This window comes from Mya arenaria, chromosome 4 (genome assembly GCF_026914265.1).
Source record: "Mya arenaria isolate MELC-2E11 chromosome 4, ASM2691426v1".
Taxonomy (NCBI): Eukaryota; Metazoa; Mollusca; class Bivalvia; order Myida; family Myidae; genus Mya; species Mya arenaria.
Genome location: NC_069125.1, coordinates 52,625,466 through 52,640,417, shown reverse-complemented (window position 1 = coordinate 52,640,417; position 14,952 = coordinate 52,625,466). Strand labels below are relative to the sequence as shown.

The 14,952-nt window shown below is 42.1% G+C and overlaps 1 protein-coding gene across 2 annotated transcripts; it reads left to right on the top strand.

The window, feature by feature from the left end:
* The first annotated feature begins 248 nt into the window (after positions 1-248).
* LOC128231958 (uncharacterized) lies at positions 249-14,720 on the top strand. Of its 2 annotated transcripts, none has more exons than XM_052945249.1 (10): positions 249-635; positions 6,691-8,135; positions 8,383-8,474; positions 8,745-8,855; positions 9,219-9,516; positions 9,800-9,954; positions 10,570-11,008; positions 11,667-11,764; positions 12,124-13,014; positions 13,190-14,720. In XM_052945249.1, exons 2-10 carry the CDS (start codon positions 6,709-6,711, stop codon positions 14,548-14,550), a joined length of 4,872 nt encoding a protein of 1,623 aa, XP_052801209.1. In that variant the 5' UTR covers positions 249-635; positions 6,691-6,708; the 3' UTR covers positions 14,551-14,720. The 2 variants fall into 2 exon arrangements, with proteins under 2 accessions (XP_052801209.1, XP_052801210.1); XM_052945250.1 differs by lacking the exon at positions 249-635 and adding an exon at positions 3,839-4,118.
* Positions 14,721-14,952: the final 232 nt, after the last annotated feature.

The window sequence follows — 14,952 nt, the reverse complement described above, 5'->3', positions numbered from 1 at the left end:
AGATGAACCCCTATCATGTGCACTCTTTCCGGTATGCATGTTCTTGGCGTTATCGGTTAAATTCTCAAAGACCACAAGCCCGGCCGCCCGCTAGGATATTAACAACCCAGCACCTCCTGTCACGGTTGCCTAGCAACCCACCTGACTCCGCATTCGTAAGTTGGCGCGTATCGACAGACCTTTTGCCAGCTCGTGGAAGTCACGTGATAAATATATCGTCTGCTTCGTATCACTTTTCTCTTCTGGCCGTATTTGCAACATGGTCTCTCCGCAGATCCGTTGTATTGTAGTTGTTGAACAAAAACACGTGAACCCAGCACTGGCGCGGTTATCTGACTTCGTGTAAAGAGAGAATATCGAGGTTTTGTGTGTGTGCAGACGACATTCAAGCGGTAAATACAGTTGAATGAGTTGTGTTGGAAAAGGTCTCGCTGGCCTATAGAACTTGGCTAAATCTATATAGGACACAAGTTTGTTGTACTTGGATCGCTAGCTATCGACGAAAGCACTCAAGTTATCCGGTTGAATATTTTATAAGAGCAGCGAAGCCAAGGACGTACTTAACAGCTGTGAAACATTAAAGTCGTCTGGGCTTGGAGGAGAGACAGGCGGTTTCCCAGCGGTCGGATGAAATTGTAAGTTTATAATTTCCTTTTCTTTTTACTAAATTTCTGGCATTCTTTTAGAAACTTTATTGTTCATAAAGTTATGTTATAGGTTTGCTTTAAAACAAGTCTAGATCTACGTCTTTCAATAACATGTTTGACTAAACTCATCTGCTCTTTGGAAAAAGTTCTGATTGAGAAGAAAGAATGGCTGTTTTATATAGTGGACATGATGGTACATCTAGCTTTATAGTGTAGTAGCTATATAGATCTCAGCTGTGTGGTATTTGTACAAGCAGGAATAGGCTAAGTGAAAGAAGGAAGTGACAGATATACAGCGATGACAGCACGGTTGTCATGGTGATACATCGTATGTGTCATGTGCGACATTTGTTCCGGATAAACTCATTGACATATCCGGAATTTTTGAATATTGCGTCAAGTGTATATAAGTTGAAACAACTAATATGTATTTTATGTTAAGACGGAACTGGTGCCAAGCCAATAAAAAGTCAAGTTTAGGCTAATAACCTTGTTGTTTGTGTTGCAAAAATAATGTATTATTCATTTGGAAGTCGATGTAGTGATGTCATTAATAAGGTGGTAGATATTGATCAAATACATTGTTATGGAGTGACAATACGTGTTTGTTTTATCATCTTGCGCCGTCATAGGTTTACACTATACTACTGTTGTACATTACACTTCGAACCATTAAAACATATTGCTTAACCGGTCTAGCAGCTTGTTATATATTGTATGAAATCATTTTTGGCCTGTCTTTCAAGAGCTGTTGAGTGTTGCTACATGTTTTGCAAAAGGCCGATAAAACATACAACATGGTTATTGCTGGTCACAGATGTACACATGTTGTTTGCAAGCTGGCGTTCTAGGAGGACGCCGTAGGGACCGGCGGCCGTTATCTGCCCGTTGTCATCTGCAACAAAAGGACGAGAATTGATTCGCGCGCTGGAGCTCTTTATGATGTCGTCTGAATTATTGATTAGGCCGGTACTGAAGAATCAACCTATGTTTGGCTTGGTCATGCATTCTTGGATGGTAGTCCGCAGCGGAACGTATTGATAAAGAGTTGGTCGTCTGTCTATATTTAGGTGAATTACTCGTATGGCAGGCTTAACAACTGCAATATCTCTTCAGTTCATAATGTGTCCTTTCAACCCCAAGAGACGAAGTATGAGGAAGATTAGTTATATATTGCGGTTGTGTTAATGTGGACGCACATTATAATGTTGGTTTAATGTTTTTAATCGAGATACAATTTGCATTCATTCTTTCGTTCGTACGTTCATACATATATTCATTCGTCCATTCATTTGTCCCTTCATCCGAACGAATACATCTATTAATTTATTAATCAATCTATTAATCAGTCAATCAATCAATCAATCAATCAGTCAACCGATTAATTATTTCAAATAAGTCAACTTATACCAACCAGCTGAATTCACTTCCGTTTTTTGATACTTTATTACTTTTTTAAATACTTGCAAAATTGTTTTTTCGTAATATTGCTTTTACTCTTTCAAAACACAATGTTGTCAAACTGATAGTATTGGAGTGAAAATCTGAATGTTTTTAACGTAATAAACTAATAATGTCCCACTGGTATGGCATCCCGAGCTGGTGGAAAACCTGCTCCAAACCGTTGATGGGCTATAATTACTGCAATCGAGCAAACCAGGATACAATTCAGCCGGTCTCATTCTTCTGTGTGTTATCTGTTTACCAACTCTCTTCATCACGCCGCGTACATGACGTGAACTCTCGTCTGCTTGAAGGACCATCTGTGCTCGCGCTGATCTGGCACGCGGCCAACAGCGAGAGAGGCTGGCAACAGCGGACGTGGATACTTCTCCTCACAAGTAGCGAGCTGCCGAGTCTTTGTGTTGAATGATGATTGCTGATGGTGTTTGCCTGGCAAATATGACATTAACGCTGCATATGCGGGAAGCAGGCTGAGCGGTACACTCTAGGTCAGAAGGAAATTAATAAAATATAAACACACTACCGTAACACTGTTTAAGGTTCATCTTTAAAACGCTGAAGTATGCTGTACATGCGATGTCCGGCTTCAGAAACTATGAGGATGGTTTTTGTTTAAACATAATTATATACATATATACTTGCACATACATTTATTATTGTCTGATGTTAAAGCAATATCCATACTGCTTATCAAAAGGGCTAGCACAAGACAACCATTTACACTGAGAGAGGCCATCGTTGCTATCTTGTATCAATATTAGAAACGGTGTATCGGTGAGCTAGAACAGAAGAGTCATCGAGTAGCCATGTGACGAGTTTTTCCTGGTCCACATTGTTTACCAGACGACAGGAAATGCCGGGGTGTGTTCGGACTATCTCGGGGTTTATCGATCACAAAAGATAGCTCGACAAACAGCAATCTTTATCAATTCTTCGGAGAGGACTTTAGTCGATCCTGTCTCCCGATAATGGCTCTTACAGGCTTCTGTTGTGCTCATCTACGGAAAACCTTCGACGCGCAGAATCCTGTATCTGCCTCTCTGTGGGCGTGACTTTTCTTGTTTCCGCGTATGGAAGATGTATTAATGACACAGAAACTATTCTGTTTCCATGATATTTGCATTGTTCTAACTTCAAGTTCAACTACATATTGAGTTCTAAAGTGATTATCATTTGTGTATAAGATATAACATATTGTCATTTGTGTACAATGATGGCGCTTGTTTATATAAAACGAAGACTATTATAAAATACTGCACGGCAGGTCTCTTCTTATTTTCTCACGGTTTACTTTCACTATTGGCCTACAACAGCGTGAATTTTGATATAGGGACACTTCTACATACATTTTAATAAAAGTCTAATATTTAACAATAATAATTTGTAATTTTCATAGTTACGAATAAGATATACAATATATTATCACGTTAACTTTAACTTCATCTAAAGTAAAGGCTACATTTACTGAAAAAGTCTATTTCTACGATGTTTGCACTCGGGCATCCATCATTGTAACACAAGCTGCCAGACATGCACATTGTCCTCGTGACGTGGCGACCATGAATCTATCCTCGCCCGCCTAACATCAATACCTCTCTTGTTTCACGCCGCATACACATACTCCCAGTCTCACATGTATGCCAAAGACATCAAAAAGAAGTATTCCGTTTCCATAGCAACCAATACTGGCAGAAACCCTGGCTCTGGTAATTTCGATGTGAGGCACGAGGCAATTGTAGCTAGACAAAGTGGCCTAGTGCCGTGTGTGTTTGTGAGATCTCGGTGATTGTGGATATCGTGGCTATAGGCCCAGCATATCCTCGCGGAGAGATCTGCAGCAGGCCATTGCCGCCAGTGTTGAGTATTGAGCGAGGCCTCTACTGTCCGGTATAACTCGCATACATACTTGCCGGATGGTTTACGTGCGTGCTAATTGAGAACATGTTTTGTGAGTAGCATTGTGAGGAGGATTGTGCAGGATAATATCGGCTAATACGACACGACTAGGTAAAACAACATTTATAGTGATACTGGTGGGTTGTAGATCATGTGATAAATGTTCGCAATACGTTAAATACATATTCATGTTTCATATACAAATTTACCTAGTATGTTTATTTAAACGCATACTTATGCGATGTGTGTAAGATATATATTAATATTGCCCGATTTGCTGTATGTAAAGTTCTGCATTTGACGTCAACAGCTTGAAACCATTAAGATGTGTTTCACTCTGCCCGCATTCATTACTTTAATAGCTGGCAAATACTAGTATCGGCTATCGAGGTCAACCAACGGTTGTTTGGAGGGTTTCTCGGCTACAGAAGCCTGTATTCTCTGTATTTATTCATCACACTGAATGGCTGAAACGTTCCGGAAGACGGCTGTGCCGCCTCGTTATTGGATGTTAATTGCCGACAGCCGGTCCCGGTCCCAGAGGCAGGAAGGACGCGGTCTGCTCAGATCCATACTTCTCTTATAGGATTGCGAGCGAGCAGGCTGATATTGAATGCATGACTACGCCAATATTGAATGACTGTATTCATGGTCTTCTTCCCTACAGCCATACTGCAGTATACCCGACAGGTATGACCAGAATCTCATATTCTTTAAAGCAGCAGTATATGCTCACAAAGTCTGTATAATTCTCATTACCTGTATCGTGGTATGAACTAATTGTTTGTTAACCAAGTCAATGTCAGCCAGACACATCCTCTGTCATCTATCTGTGTTGATTTCGCCATCCACCAAACCCGGTGATGACACGGTCACGGCTCTAGTATTGATCCCGCCACAACTTCACCAGGAAACTATAGCCACCGCTATCATGTAACCGCCGCCGAGCGCCGCTGCCATGGAAACGGGCATTCTCGGCCTCCACGGCAGTGGGAGCTGTCGTGTCGAGTCCTCGTCACAGCCCGCAGGTCGATACATTATTGCTGATGAGTGTTCTAGGCTTGGCAGCTGGGCAGGTGGCTGATGTCCAGTCAAATTACTTTTCACTGCAGTATGGTTTATGGAAGTCTTAGTTTATGCAAAATGCATTTTAGTGGCTCTGTCACCAATGTCTCACAGTTAGATCGATACTTCAATCAACCATCCATTCATTTAATAAATCGATCAATCAATCAATCAATCAATCAATCAATCAATCAATCAATCAATCAGATAATCTATGTATCAATCAATGAACAAAAAAAACGTTTGTTTGATACATTGTGTATGCATCAATTAATCAATCATCATTCAATCAATCGACCAATCGGGGATGTAAATAAGGAATACTATTTGTCATAATGAAAAGTACGAATCATTATTAACGGAATCAACAAGTACAGTATAAACTGTATTGCTGTTGAAATGTTTTTGTGCATGTGCTTTTCATTCATGTGACCTGTTTAACAACGTCCTCGAAATGGTGGGCTATTGTTTCTGACTAGCTGGACTAGTTTATATAGGTACGGTCCTGTTGATCAATATTGAAAATTTTTATCTGTCAGTCAGGGTGGGTTCAAACTTTCCCGACCCATCTCTTCCCGCCCCCACAAGCAGCTATAGTATTACTTCACTTGTTCTTGTAGTCTAAGAGTGTACATGTACCGTAGACTAGAAGCTGAGATACTAATGTTTTGTATACAGTAGCACATTCCCGCCAAGAGTCGGTCGTCTGCTCACATATCAGAGACGCTACATGTCGTGTGAAGCTGGGAGATTGACTTGAGGAAACCTGGCAACTTCCATCAATGCATGATTAGGCCAACAACGTCTCCCAGAGAAGGAATGGCGTGTACACAAAGTGCAGATATCCCTACTGCGCGAACAGGCATATGGCAGAGGCGCTCGGCGACCTTGAGTATTCAAGAAGGCTAAGAACATTATCGTCTGTCGTTCTGCTCAGGAAGAATTATGCGGGGAACGGTTTATTGTGAGAGTTTCCCATACGTGAGGAGAAATTGAGGGTTAGCCAAACATTTCATGGTCGTGTATTGATACCAGCCGCCCGGCGTGCTGATTTAGTGTGTCTCCCTCATGTATCCAGACCTCGGACCACTTGAATGCCTGGTTGTTGTGTATTTTGTTTTTGATATCAACTCGTAGTCTGTGAGCTTCGTTGTGAATGTTGACCATCGGTTTCCAGAAATCAATTTGGCCTGAAATGAAGCATTGTGTTTTATTATCGTCGTGTTTCTTATATTAAATATGAAATTTATCAAAAATCGGGGCTTCGGTGGTCTTTCGTCCTTTCATTGTGTTTGGTAGCTTGATTCCTTGCTTGATTGAGGAAGCAATTATTTAATTGGTCGATTGACTGATTGCTCGATCAATCAATTAATTGATTGATCTATACATACATTCATACATTCATTCATTCATTCATTGATCATTTATTCAAAGTCTAACTGTCAGTGCGCCATGGCGGTTGCCAGCAGCTAATCATGGCAATGACCATCACCCTTTTGTTTACTGATACTATTCTCGTATATTTTTGTACATTTAATGCATACAGTTCTCCTAAAGCAGTAAAACCTCAACATATTATAATTATGTTAATATGATCTTTATGATTGTGTATTCTCAGGTATTAACTGTTGGAGCCATGTCAAAGAAGGAGCAGAAGTTCTACGTGTGTCTGCACGAACCTTGCAGCTTCACCACCGACAAGAGGAAGGCCATCTACACGCATCTGGTGCGTACGCACAACGAGCGGAAGGAAGACTACGAGTGCGAGTACTGCAGCACGGTGTTCGAGCATGAGGCGGTCATGGAAGAGCACCTGCACGTGCACCACCCGCAGCAGCCGTTCACGTATACTTGCGTATCAAGGATTGAGAACATCATCAACACGTGCGCTAAGATGGGCACCGAGGCTGTCCGCGAGGGCGGAAGTGATTGTACTAAAGATGGCTTAAATGAAGCACACGTTATTAAACCATCTTATTCTTCAAAACCCCAGACCCGGCCAGATATAAGCCAGAGGACGAAAGCCTCTGTAAACGAGTCACTTACACAGATAGCCATGTACGTTAAAGCAGAACAAGATGACGTGCCGCTTGATGAGTACGACGGACAAACGGACGAAGACGCGTGCGGTAGCGATGTAGGAGACTCCGTTCCTAGTGATGACGATTCTCCCACTTACACGTCAAAGCCGTCGGGACTAAAAATAAAATTTAGTCGTAGGAAGGAACCCAATCCAGAAGACGGTAGTAATTCAAGGGACCGGTCAAAGTCGCCCCCAATGTTACTTCCTCACATGATGGCCTCGCCTACAGTTACTTCCGGTCAGGAAACGACACCGCCTGACATTATCCATGGAGGTGGCCATTTGGTCAGCCATGCTCAGGTGCGAGACAAGTCGTCCAAATATTACGATAAACTAGAGGTGTACCATTCCACTGACAGACAGGGTCGTAGATGTTGTCCGTTCTGTGACTACAAAACTTCGAAGAATACCATACGTGTCCACCTGTCGGGAATACATAAAATTCACTTCGTCAAATGTTCCCTGTGTGATTACAAAGCTGCGTTCCCGCATCAGATAACCCAGCATGGCATCAAGTTTCATAAAACCACGAACCTCAATGTCATCCAACTTTCTAAGGAGTATCGAGAGCGTATCATTGCCAACCTTAAACAAACACATACAATCGATTCTAGCCTTATCAGTACCGATATTTCGGAACAAATTGAAGGCACTGCATCCATCGAGGATGAAGACTTCAATTCTGAAGAAAGTTACCCATCGTCTGGCGACGAAATATCTGAGCCTCCATCAAAACTCAACACATCCAGCACTGGGGATGAGCGTTCCCCTGTAGTGGACGAACGCGTGTTTAAGGCGCCGGTTTCCCAGACATCCAAGACGGATTACTACAGCATTCAGTTCGAGAAGGGCGTGTACCTGTACAGCTGCAACCTGTGCCCTTTCCAGACGCCCGTCCGCGCCACCATATACACGCACAAGTATCGCCACGAGGAGAAGTCGTACATGTGTGGATACTGCGACTTTACCGCCGCACCGAGGTACAACGTATTCTCCAGAAGCAGTATTGTAGTTAACTGCCATATTTTTAGATCACTGGCTAGATGTCTCAGTCTTTTTCGTATTTTGAAAATATTGTCATTTCAATATAAAGCTTATAAACACGTCTGGCTTGAATAAAAAATAATTAGATTTGCAACTTAACTATTTGGCAGTTTTGGAAACTGCAACTTTAAAATCTGAGAGGTATTCTATCTAAATATCACTCCCCCTACTCCTTGTTTTCAGGTCTAACGTTGTTCATCACCTGCGGAACAAACACAAGGCACTTCCGGTTAAAGTGCGGGAGGCTGACGACCTCTCCGACAGGGTCAAACAAGGTGCGTACCCTAGCAACCACAGAGACTTGAGAACGACTAAAACGAAATAGAAGATATTAGTCAATTTATATTATATACAAATCCGAGTGATATGTGTCAAGCCATTTCTGGGAAAGTTTTAAGGTTGTTTTTGTATTTTTAATAAATAACCTAAAAATAAAAATAGTATTATTTAAACAAAAGACGATGATAATCATTATTTCGCTGATATTAATAACGATTGAATTCAAAATTGTATTTGTATATAAATGGGTTTGGTTGATCGTGTAGAACCTGAGGAAGGCGAAGATCAATCGACGGGGGAGAATGGAGCGGCTGCTCTGCCGGAACAGAACTCGATAGTTGAAAGTGGCCACAGGGACGCACCCACAGCCATATCAGGTTTGTTCCCTGATAGATAATTATACCGATTGCTTTTGTTTTTTCTTCGCAGTAGTTTACATACTACTGAAATGTTATTTCTAGTTTACTTTTTATTGTATCTTATTTATATTTGACGAGTAATAGATGTTTATACAATACACAGTTATACTTCAATATGGTAAACCGCCGGATACCAACATGTCATCTGATCCGATACGCTCCTTTTATCCATCAACGATTTCTTTCCGGGTGTAAATACACCTTGAACATTAAATGTAAAAACGAGGAAAATAACTTTCTTAAGAAATTGCACGTATTTAAAGCATGCAGCAATGGCGTAATTACAATTTATAATTATATTTGACAATTTTCTCTTAACAGAGAAGCCACAGCAGACGATAATCAAGGTGCCTCAGTTCAAGCGTTCAATAACCGTGGAGCAAGGCCCGCCAGAACCCAACAACCGGAAAAAGGCCAAGATGGCGGAGGAAGCAAGCCCGAACGAGTACAAACTGTCACTGAACAAGCTGTACCGAATCAACCCCAGCGGCTCCCCGAAGTTCCTGTGTGTCATGTGTAGCTACGCCTGCGACACGCACCCAAAGATGAAGCATCATCTGTACCGACATAGACCGCAGAAATACAAGTGTCCCTACTGTGATCATAGAAAATATCCAAGGTAAGCTGCTTTGTGCATTTTTGTCATTCACATTGCACATGTCAGATAATTTTTTATCAACAGTCGTTTGAATATTTTATCAAATTGATTTTATGTTCGTGTCAATCAAGTAATTAAAAACTTGTGTCCAATCTATTTGGAATAACAGAATGTAGTTGTATAAGAAAGCGGTTTAACGACCTACAACATGTATTCTTGTGATAAGGCAAATGCGTTATTACCGTATTGTAGAACATGACTCAACGTTCACTCTTAATAAAAAGACCTCTTTATATTTTAACAGATCGTACGTAGTACGTCACGTCCGGGACACGCATCGGAACAAGCCTGTTCGCGTGATTGACTTGTCGAAAGGCAGCGAACCGGAAGATATACCGGAGTACGCACAGGAGAACGCCGAACTGGATGAGGCCGAGGAACACGTGACTGAAGAGATAGGTAAGAAAGATAACTGCGGCATGGGCACTGATGATGGAACATGGGTCGTCTCGCTTGTATTGTAAACCAATGAACTTCAAGAGGTACAGAAAATAATATATATTTTAACATTGTCCTTTCGTTCTTAATGCACCAGTCAATTGTAACCACGCCCCCAGGTCCGGGAAATAGCCGGGACTTTGACTTTCGGTCCAGCCAACCCCGGGTAAATTCCCCGCCCTGCGGGAACGAACTGATGGTTAAACCCCGGCCAAATGCCCCCGCACCCCAGAGACTCAATATAAGGCCCAATCTCCGTTAAATTTGGCGCCATGACGAAACCACCGCGGTCACCCGGCCCTGCGGGGACACCTGGAAAGTAATAACACGGCCTTTTTTCCCCGGCTATCCCCGGTATACCCCCGGACCGGGGGGGGGGGGCGTGGTTACAATTGACTGGTGCATAATATACTGTCTGTGTCGATTTATATAGAACGTCGGTGTGGTACGCGTTAAATTAACACTATTTCCCGTCCAACTTATTGCATAAAACACTTTCAACTTTGCGACAATTAAGATGTCTATACATTTATCTAAATAAAACAAACTAATGTGTTAACATTATTTTGGTTGCAGACCACATTGAGTCCGAGGTGAATAACGCGTCAATGGACCTAGCTGACGACGCCCTTGACAATGATACAAATGAAGAAGTGGACGCACTGAAGAAGTTTACTCAGAAGCTGAACCTCCGCGCCGTCCTCACGGCTGACCTGAATGACGACATCTTTTCAACCACATCCACCGCCAACGATACGTCGTTCACGTCAACGCCGCTGATCGAATCAATGATCAACGGCCAGTACAAGTCCACCATACCCAAGATAACGACAAAGAACTTCGAGAAGAAAAAGAGCCTGCGAGATTACCGCGTGAACACGGGTAACGGGCCGCGCTACATCTGCAACAAGTGTGGTTACGGCACGGAGAACTACAAGACCATCCATAACCACATGTACCGACACGAGTCACAGCGCTACCAGTGTCCTTATTGCGGATACCGGCGCTCTCCCAGGTCAGTGTGTACCGTAATAAGGATAGTCTCTTAAATTTTACGTCTTTATCAACAGTAATCCTAGTAATTTGTTGAAATCAGATTGAGCTTTTAGGATTTTTTAAAAATGGAATAAAGCTTTGCCATAGCCTTAATTAAGCCATCGGCCTTGTGGTCGTGGTGCTTTTGTAATCATAAAGGTAATAACATTACAGATGAAACACATGTTCACTATTGCAATACGCAAACAATCAGGCAATTTGATTAAGATCAATACACAAAGGTTGTTTACTGTACACGGTTTATTTTCGGGGGGGGGGGGGGGGGTGTCACTTATAGAAGGATTCAAGTAGGCCTTTGAAGGCCTAGTTTAAGCCTTCTATAAGTGACCCCCCCCCCCCAAAAAAAAAAAAAACAACAAAAAAACACAAAAAACGTGTATTTGTCCCTAGTTAGACGGAAATCAAAATCAGACGAGCGTTGGCATCGGCTAGTTAGACGGAAATCAAAATCGGACGAGCGTTGGCATCGGCTTGGCATCGGCTTTTCATATAAATGTTTTATAGCCCGTCGGCGAAGAGATTTATTGTTAGACATGGTGCATGCTGGCTATGATGTCAATGATGGAACGCATTCCATCTGGAATCTTGTATAAGTCAGTTTCTTTTCTATTTTAAAGATCGTTCGTTGAGAACCACATCCGCGAGGTACACAAAGGAAATCCGGTCATCGTCACAGAGCTTACCGGAAATGAAGACCTCGACGCCGCTGAAATAGGTGAGTTGTGTTATAACGTAAATTGTATCATTTATATATATTTATATAAGTGATCAGTGCATAAGTTTATGACGGAAGTCTTCAAAAATATCCTAAGCTTCCATTGCATAAGACTGGTTATTTACCGGGACTGATATAACATTTTTGTTGCAGGTAGTTAGTACCAAGTAAAGGCTTTTAATGATCAGACCATTGAGCCCGGGGTCGAAGTTTTACTTTGATTTATTATACTGTGAATTATAGAATGAAAAAAAGCCTTCTATAATACTCAATTTATGTACAAGAATATGCATAGATGTCTACTTGTTGATATTTGATTCGATGACCTACTTTCAGGATATTGTTATTGTATTTTTCAGTTAAAGACGAAACTGTTGAATCGCCACCGGCGCCAACAAAGCTTCCAGCCAAATGGCCAGCACCGAAGCCTTTAATTTCAGTCAACGTCTCAGCCGGTGTACCATTACTGATAAAAACGGAACCAGTAGAAAACGAAACTATACCAGCGCAGTCTACCGTTGTAAACACAGTGGCCATACATCAGACACGTCAGCAGACGGCTGCTGCCAACTCGTCGTCTCCTATTAAACACACACTGCCGCCACCACAAGCTGCTGATAATCCTGTTAAAGTCAAGAAGGAAACTCGTACCACCTTTAAGACAATGTACAAGTGTACGTTTGACCCAGAAACTTGCAATCACATTTCAAAAGACAAATCTAAAATGAAGCAGCACCTGTTTATGCACGTGGAGTACAAACCCTGGACATGTGACTTCTGTGAAATGACGGCAAGCCAATCGTCTCACATCAAAAACCACGTGAGAACTGAGCACCCTGCAGTCCCGGAAACCTCGTTCAGATACAAGAAACACAACTACCTAGAGAAACACATAGAGAGCTTCCTAACCAAGGGCTTATTCACGGTCCCTGTGAACGAATATCGCGTTATCATGGACATGAAAGGAAACACGAAATCATCCAAGCAGCAGTCAACATTTTCCCGCGACCTGGAGGGCAACATCGAGTGTCCGTACTGCTCGTACAGGACCAAGAGTGGCGGTATGACGGACCATGTAAAGATGAAGCACATGCAGCCCCGGTTCAAGTGTCATTGGTGCGACTACCGCGCCTTCTACCGGTCCGAGGTGCGCAAACACCACCGAAAGGAGCGCAGTCATTGTGGCCGCGATTTCAAGACGCAAGAGTTGGACCTCGTGCAAGTCGTAGAGGAGATAAGAGACAAAAACGGTGAGGTTCTGTTACTTGAAGTATTATACGGAGAAATGAAGATTGTATTCTACTTCTATTTAAATACCATCCTAAAAGCAATTTGCTTTTGAAAATTCTTTTTTGAAACAAGTCAAAATGTTTGTTGAAGTTTTAAACGTTCTGTTTCCAAACACGTTTTAATGTTTGCTTACAGGTGACCAATTGATGGATGTAAACGGAGGCCTAGTGGGGTACATACCGAACTTGCTCCCACCTGAAGACGACGACGACGACGACGACGATGATGATGATGATGATGATGATGACGATGATGATGACGATGACAACGAGGTTGACGAGGAGAATGAGGGCGGCGACGACGGTTCTAGCGACAGCTCATCGTTCGGCGAGGACGTTCAGGGTTACGTTGAATACACCACCGAGCAGCTCTCACAGCTCTGCAACCGGAACAAGCGCAAGGCTGCCACCGTTCTTCAGTTGGATATGGACCAGACTGACAAGACGGAGCAGTTGGATACGGCCAGTAGCGGAAGTGAATGTGTAGCGATTGCAAAGGATTCACCTGAGCTCAGTGTTCAGTCACCATCGTCTTCTAAATTTAAATGTGGCTACTGTCCCTTTTCTGCTGCTTTGAGGGTGAAGGTCAAGATGCACTGTGCAAAGAAACATGGAGACAAGAAACTGTACGTTATAGACCCGCCCTCAAAGTCGAGGAGTCGAATGTCAATATCGTCCGATGGCACGGAGACCAACAATATAGTGAACGTTAGTTGTGACGAAATCAAGGGCACAAAGTTTGAACAAGATCTCAGGAAAGCTGGTGTTTTTAAACTTAATCTTGCATCTCTTTTCCCCAACAGTAAACGCTTTAAGAAGAACGCTGGTGACAATCAGCAGAGATATTCATCAGCTAAATCAGCTTCGCTCGATGGTGGTGAATTTAAAAAGCCGCTACAACCTGTTTCAACAACAGCACAGTCAGTCATTGGCAACTGTAAAGACATTGTGGAACATGAGACAGTCACGGAAGAGATGGAACAGAATGATGAAAGCGTTGAAAATAACAATGAAAAAGAAACAACAATAGCTTATGGCGATTTGGACGATCACTCTGAAACACCTGAAACGCACGATACTGATGATAAAGAAACTACCGTTCAGGATATTCCTATGGAACATGTAAGCGGGAAAGTGCGGACGGCCTACCCTCACTGCACGCCGGTTATACTGGAAACCGACGAAGAGAGCATTAATAGTTGTGATGCCGATATGACAGCGCATAGTGTAACTAACCAGGAATCTCATGAAGGTGATATAGACGCTGATATAGCTAGATCGAGGGAAGAAAGTCAAGTTTTGGAAACTGTTGTCAGTGTTGGTAATGGCGTATGTGCGATTGACGGCGTAAGTCTCGCAAGAGAAGTGTGGAATACGACCGACAGTGGGAAGGGGTGTGGAGATATTGGAGAGCTGTTCTCGTTGAAGAACCAGCACGGTAGTACGCGCTGCAATGGTGCGGAGTTGATCAACGGGCACGAGCTCGTTGATATATAGGGAATCCAGGAAATGGCGGTTGTCGAACGTTGTTAGAAGTTGATGATATAATTGTGCTTCATTTAAAGGCATGTTGGGGACCGAATATAAGTATATTCAAAATGCAAGAACATTTAATTTCTTGGAGATTATTTTGTGAACATTATAAGAAATGTTTCTTCTTTATAGATATTAACATTTCAACTGATATAACTTATATATATATATATATATATATATATATATATATATATATATATATATATATATATATATATATATATATATATATATGTTTATTTCAAAAATATGAACGTTGTTATGTATGTTTATTTATCTAAGAGGGTACACCAATATTGTGTCTGACTCATTTTGTTTCTAATGAACTGTTTTAAATGCATATAAACAATGCCACAGTTTTCA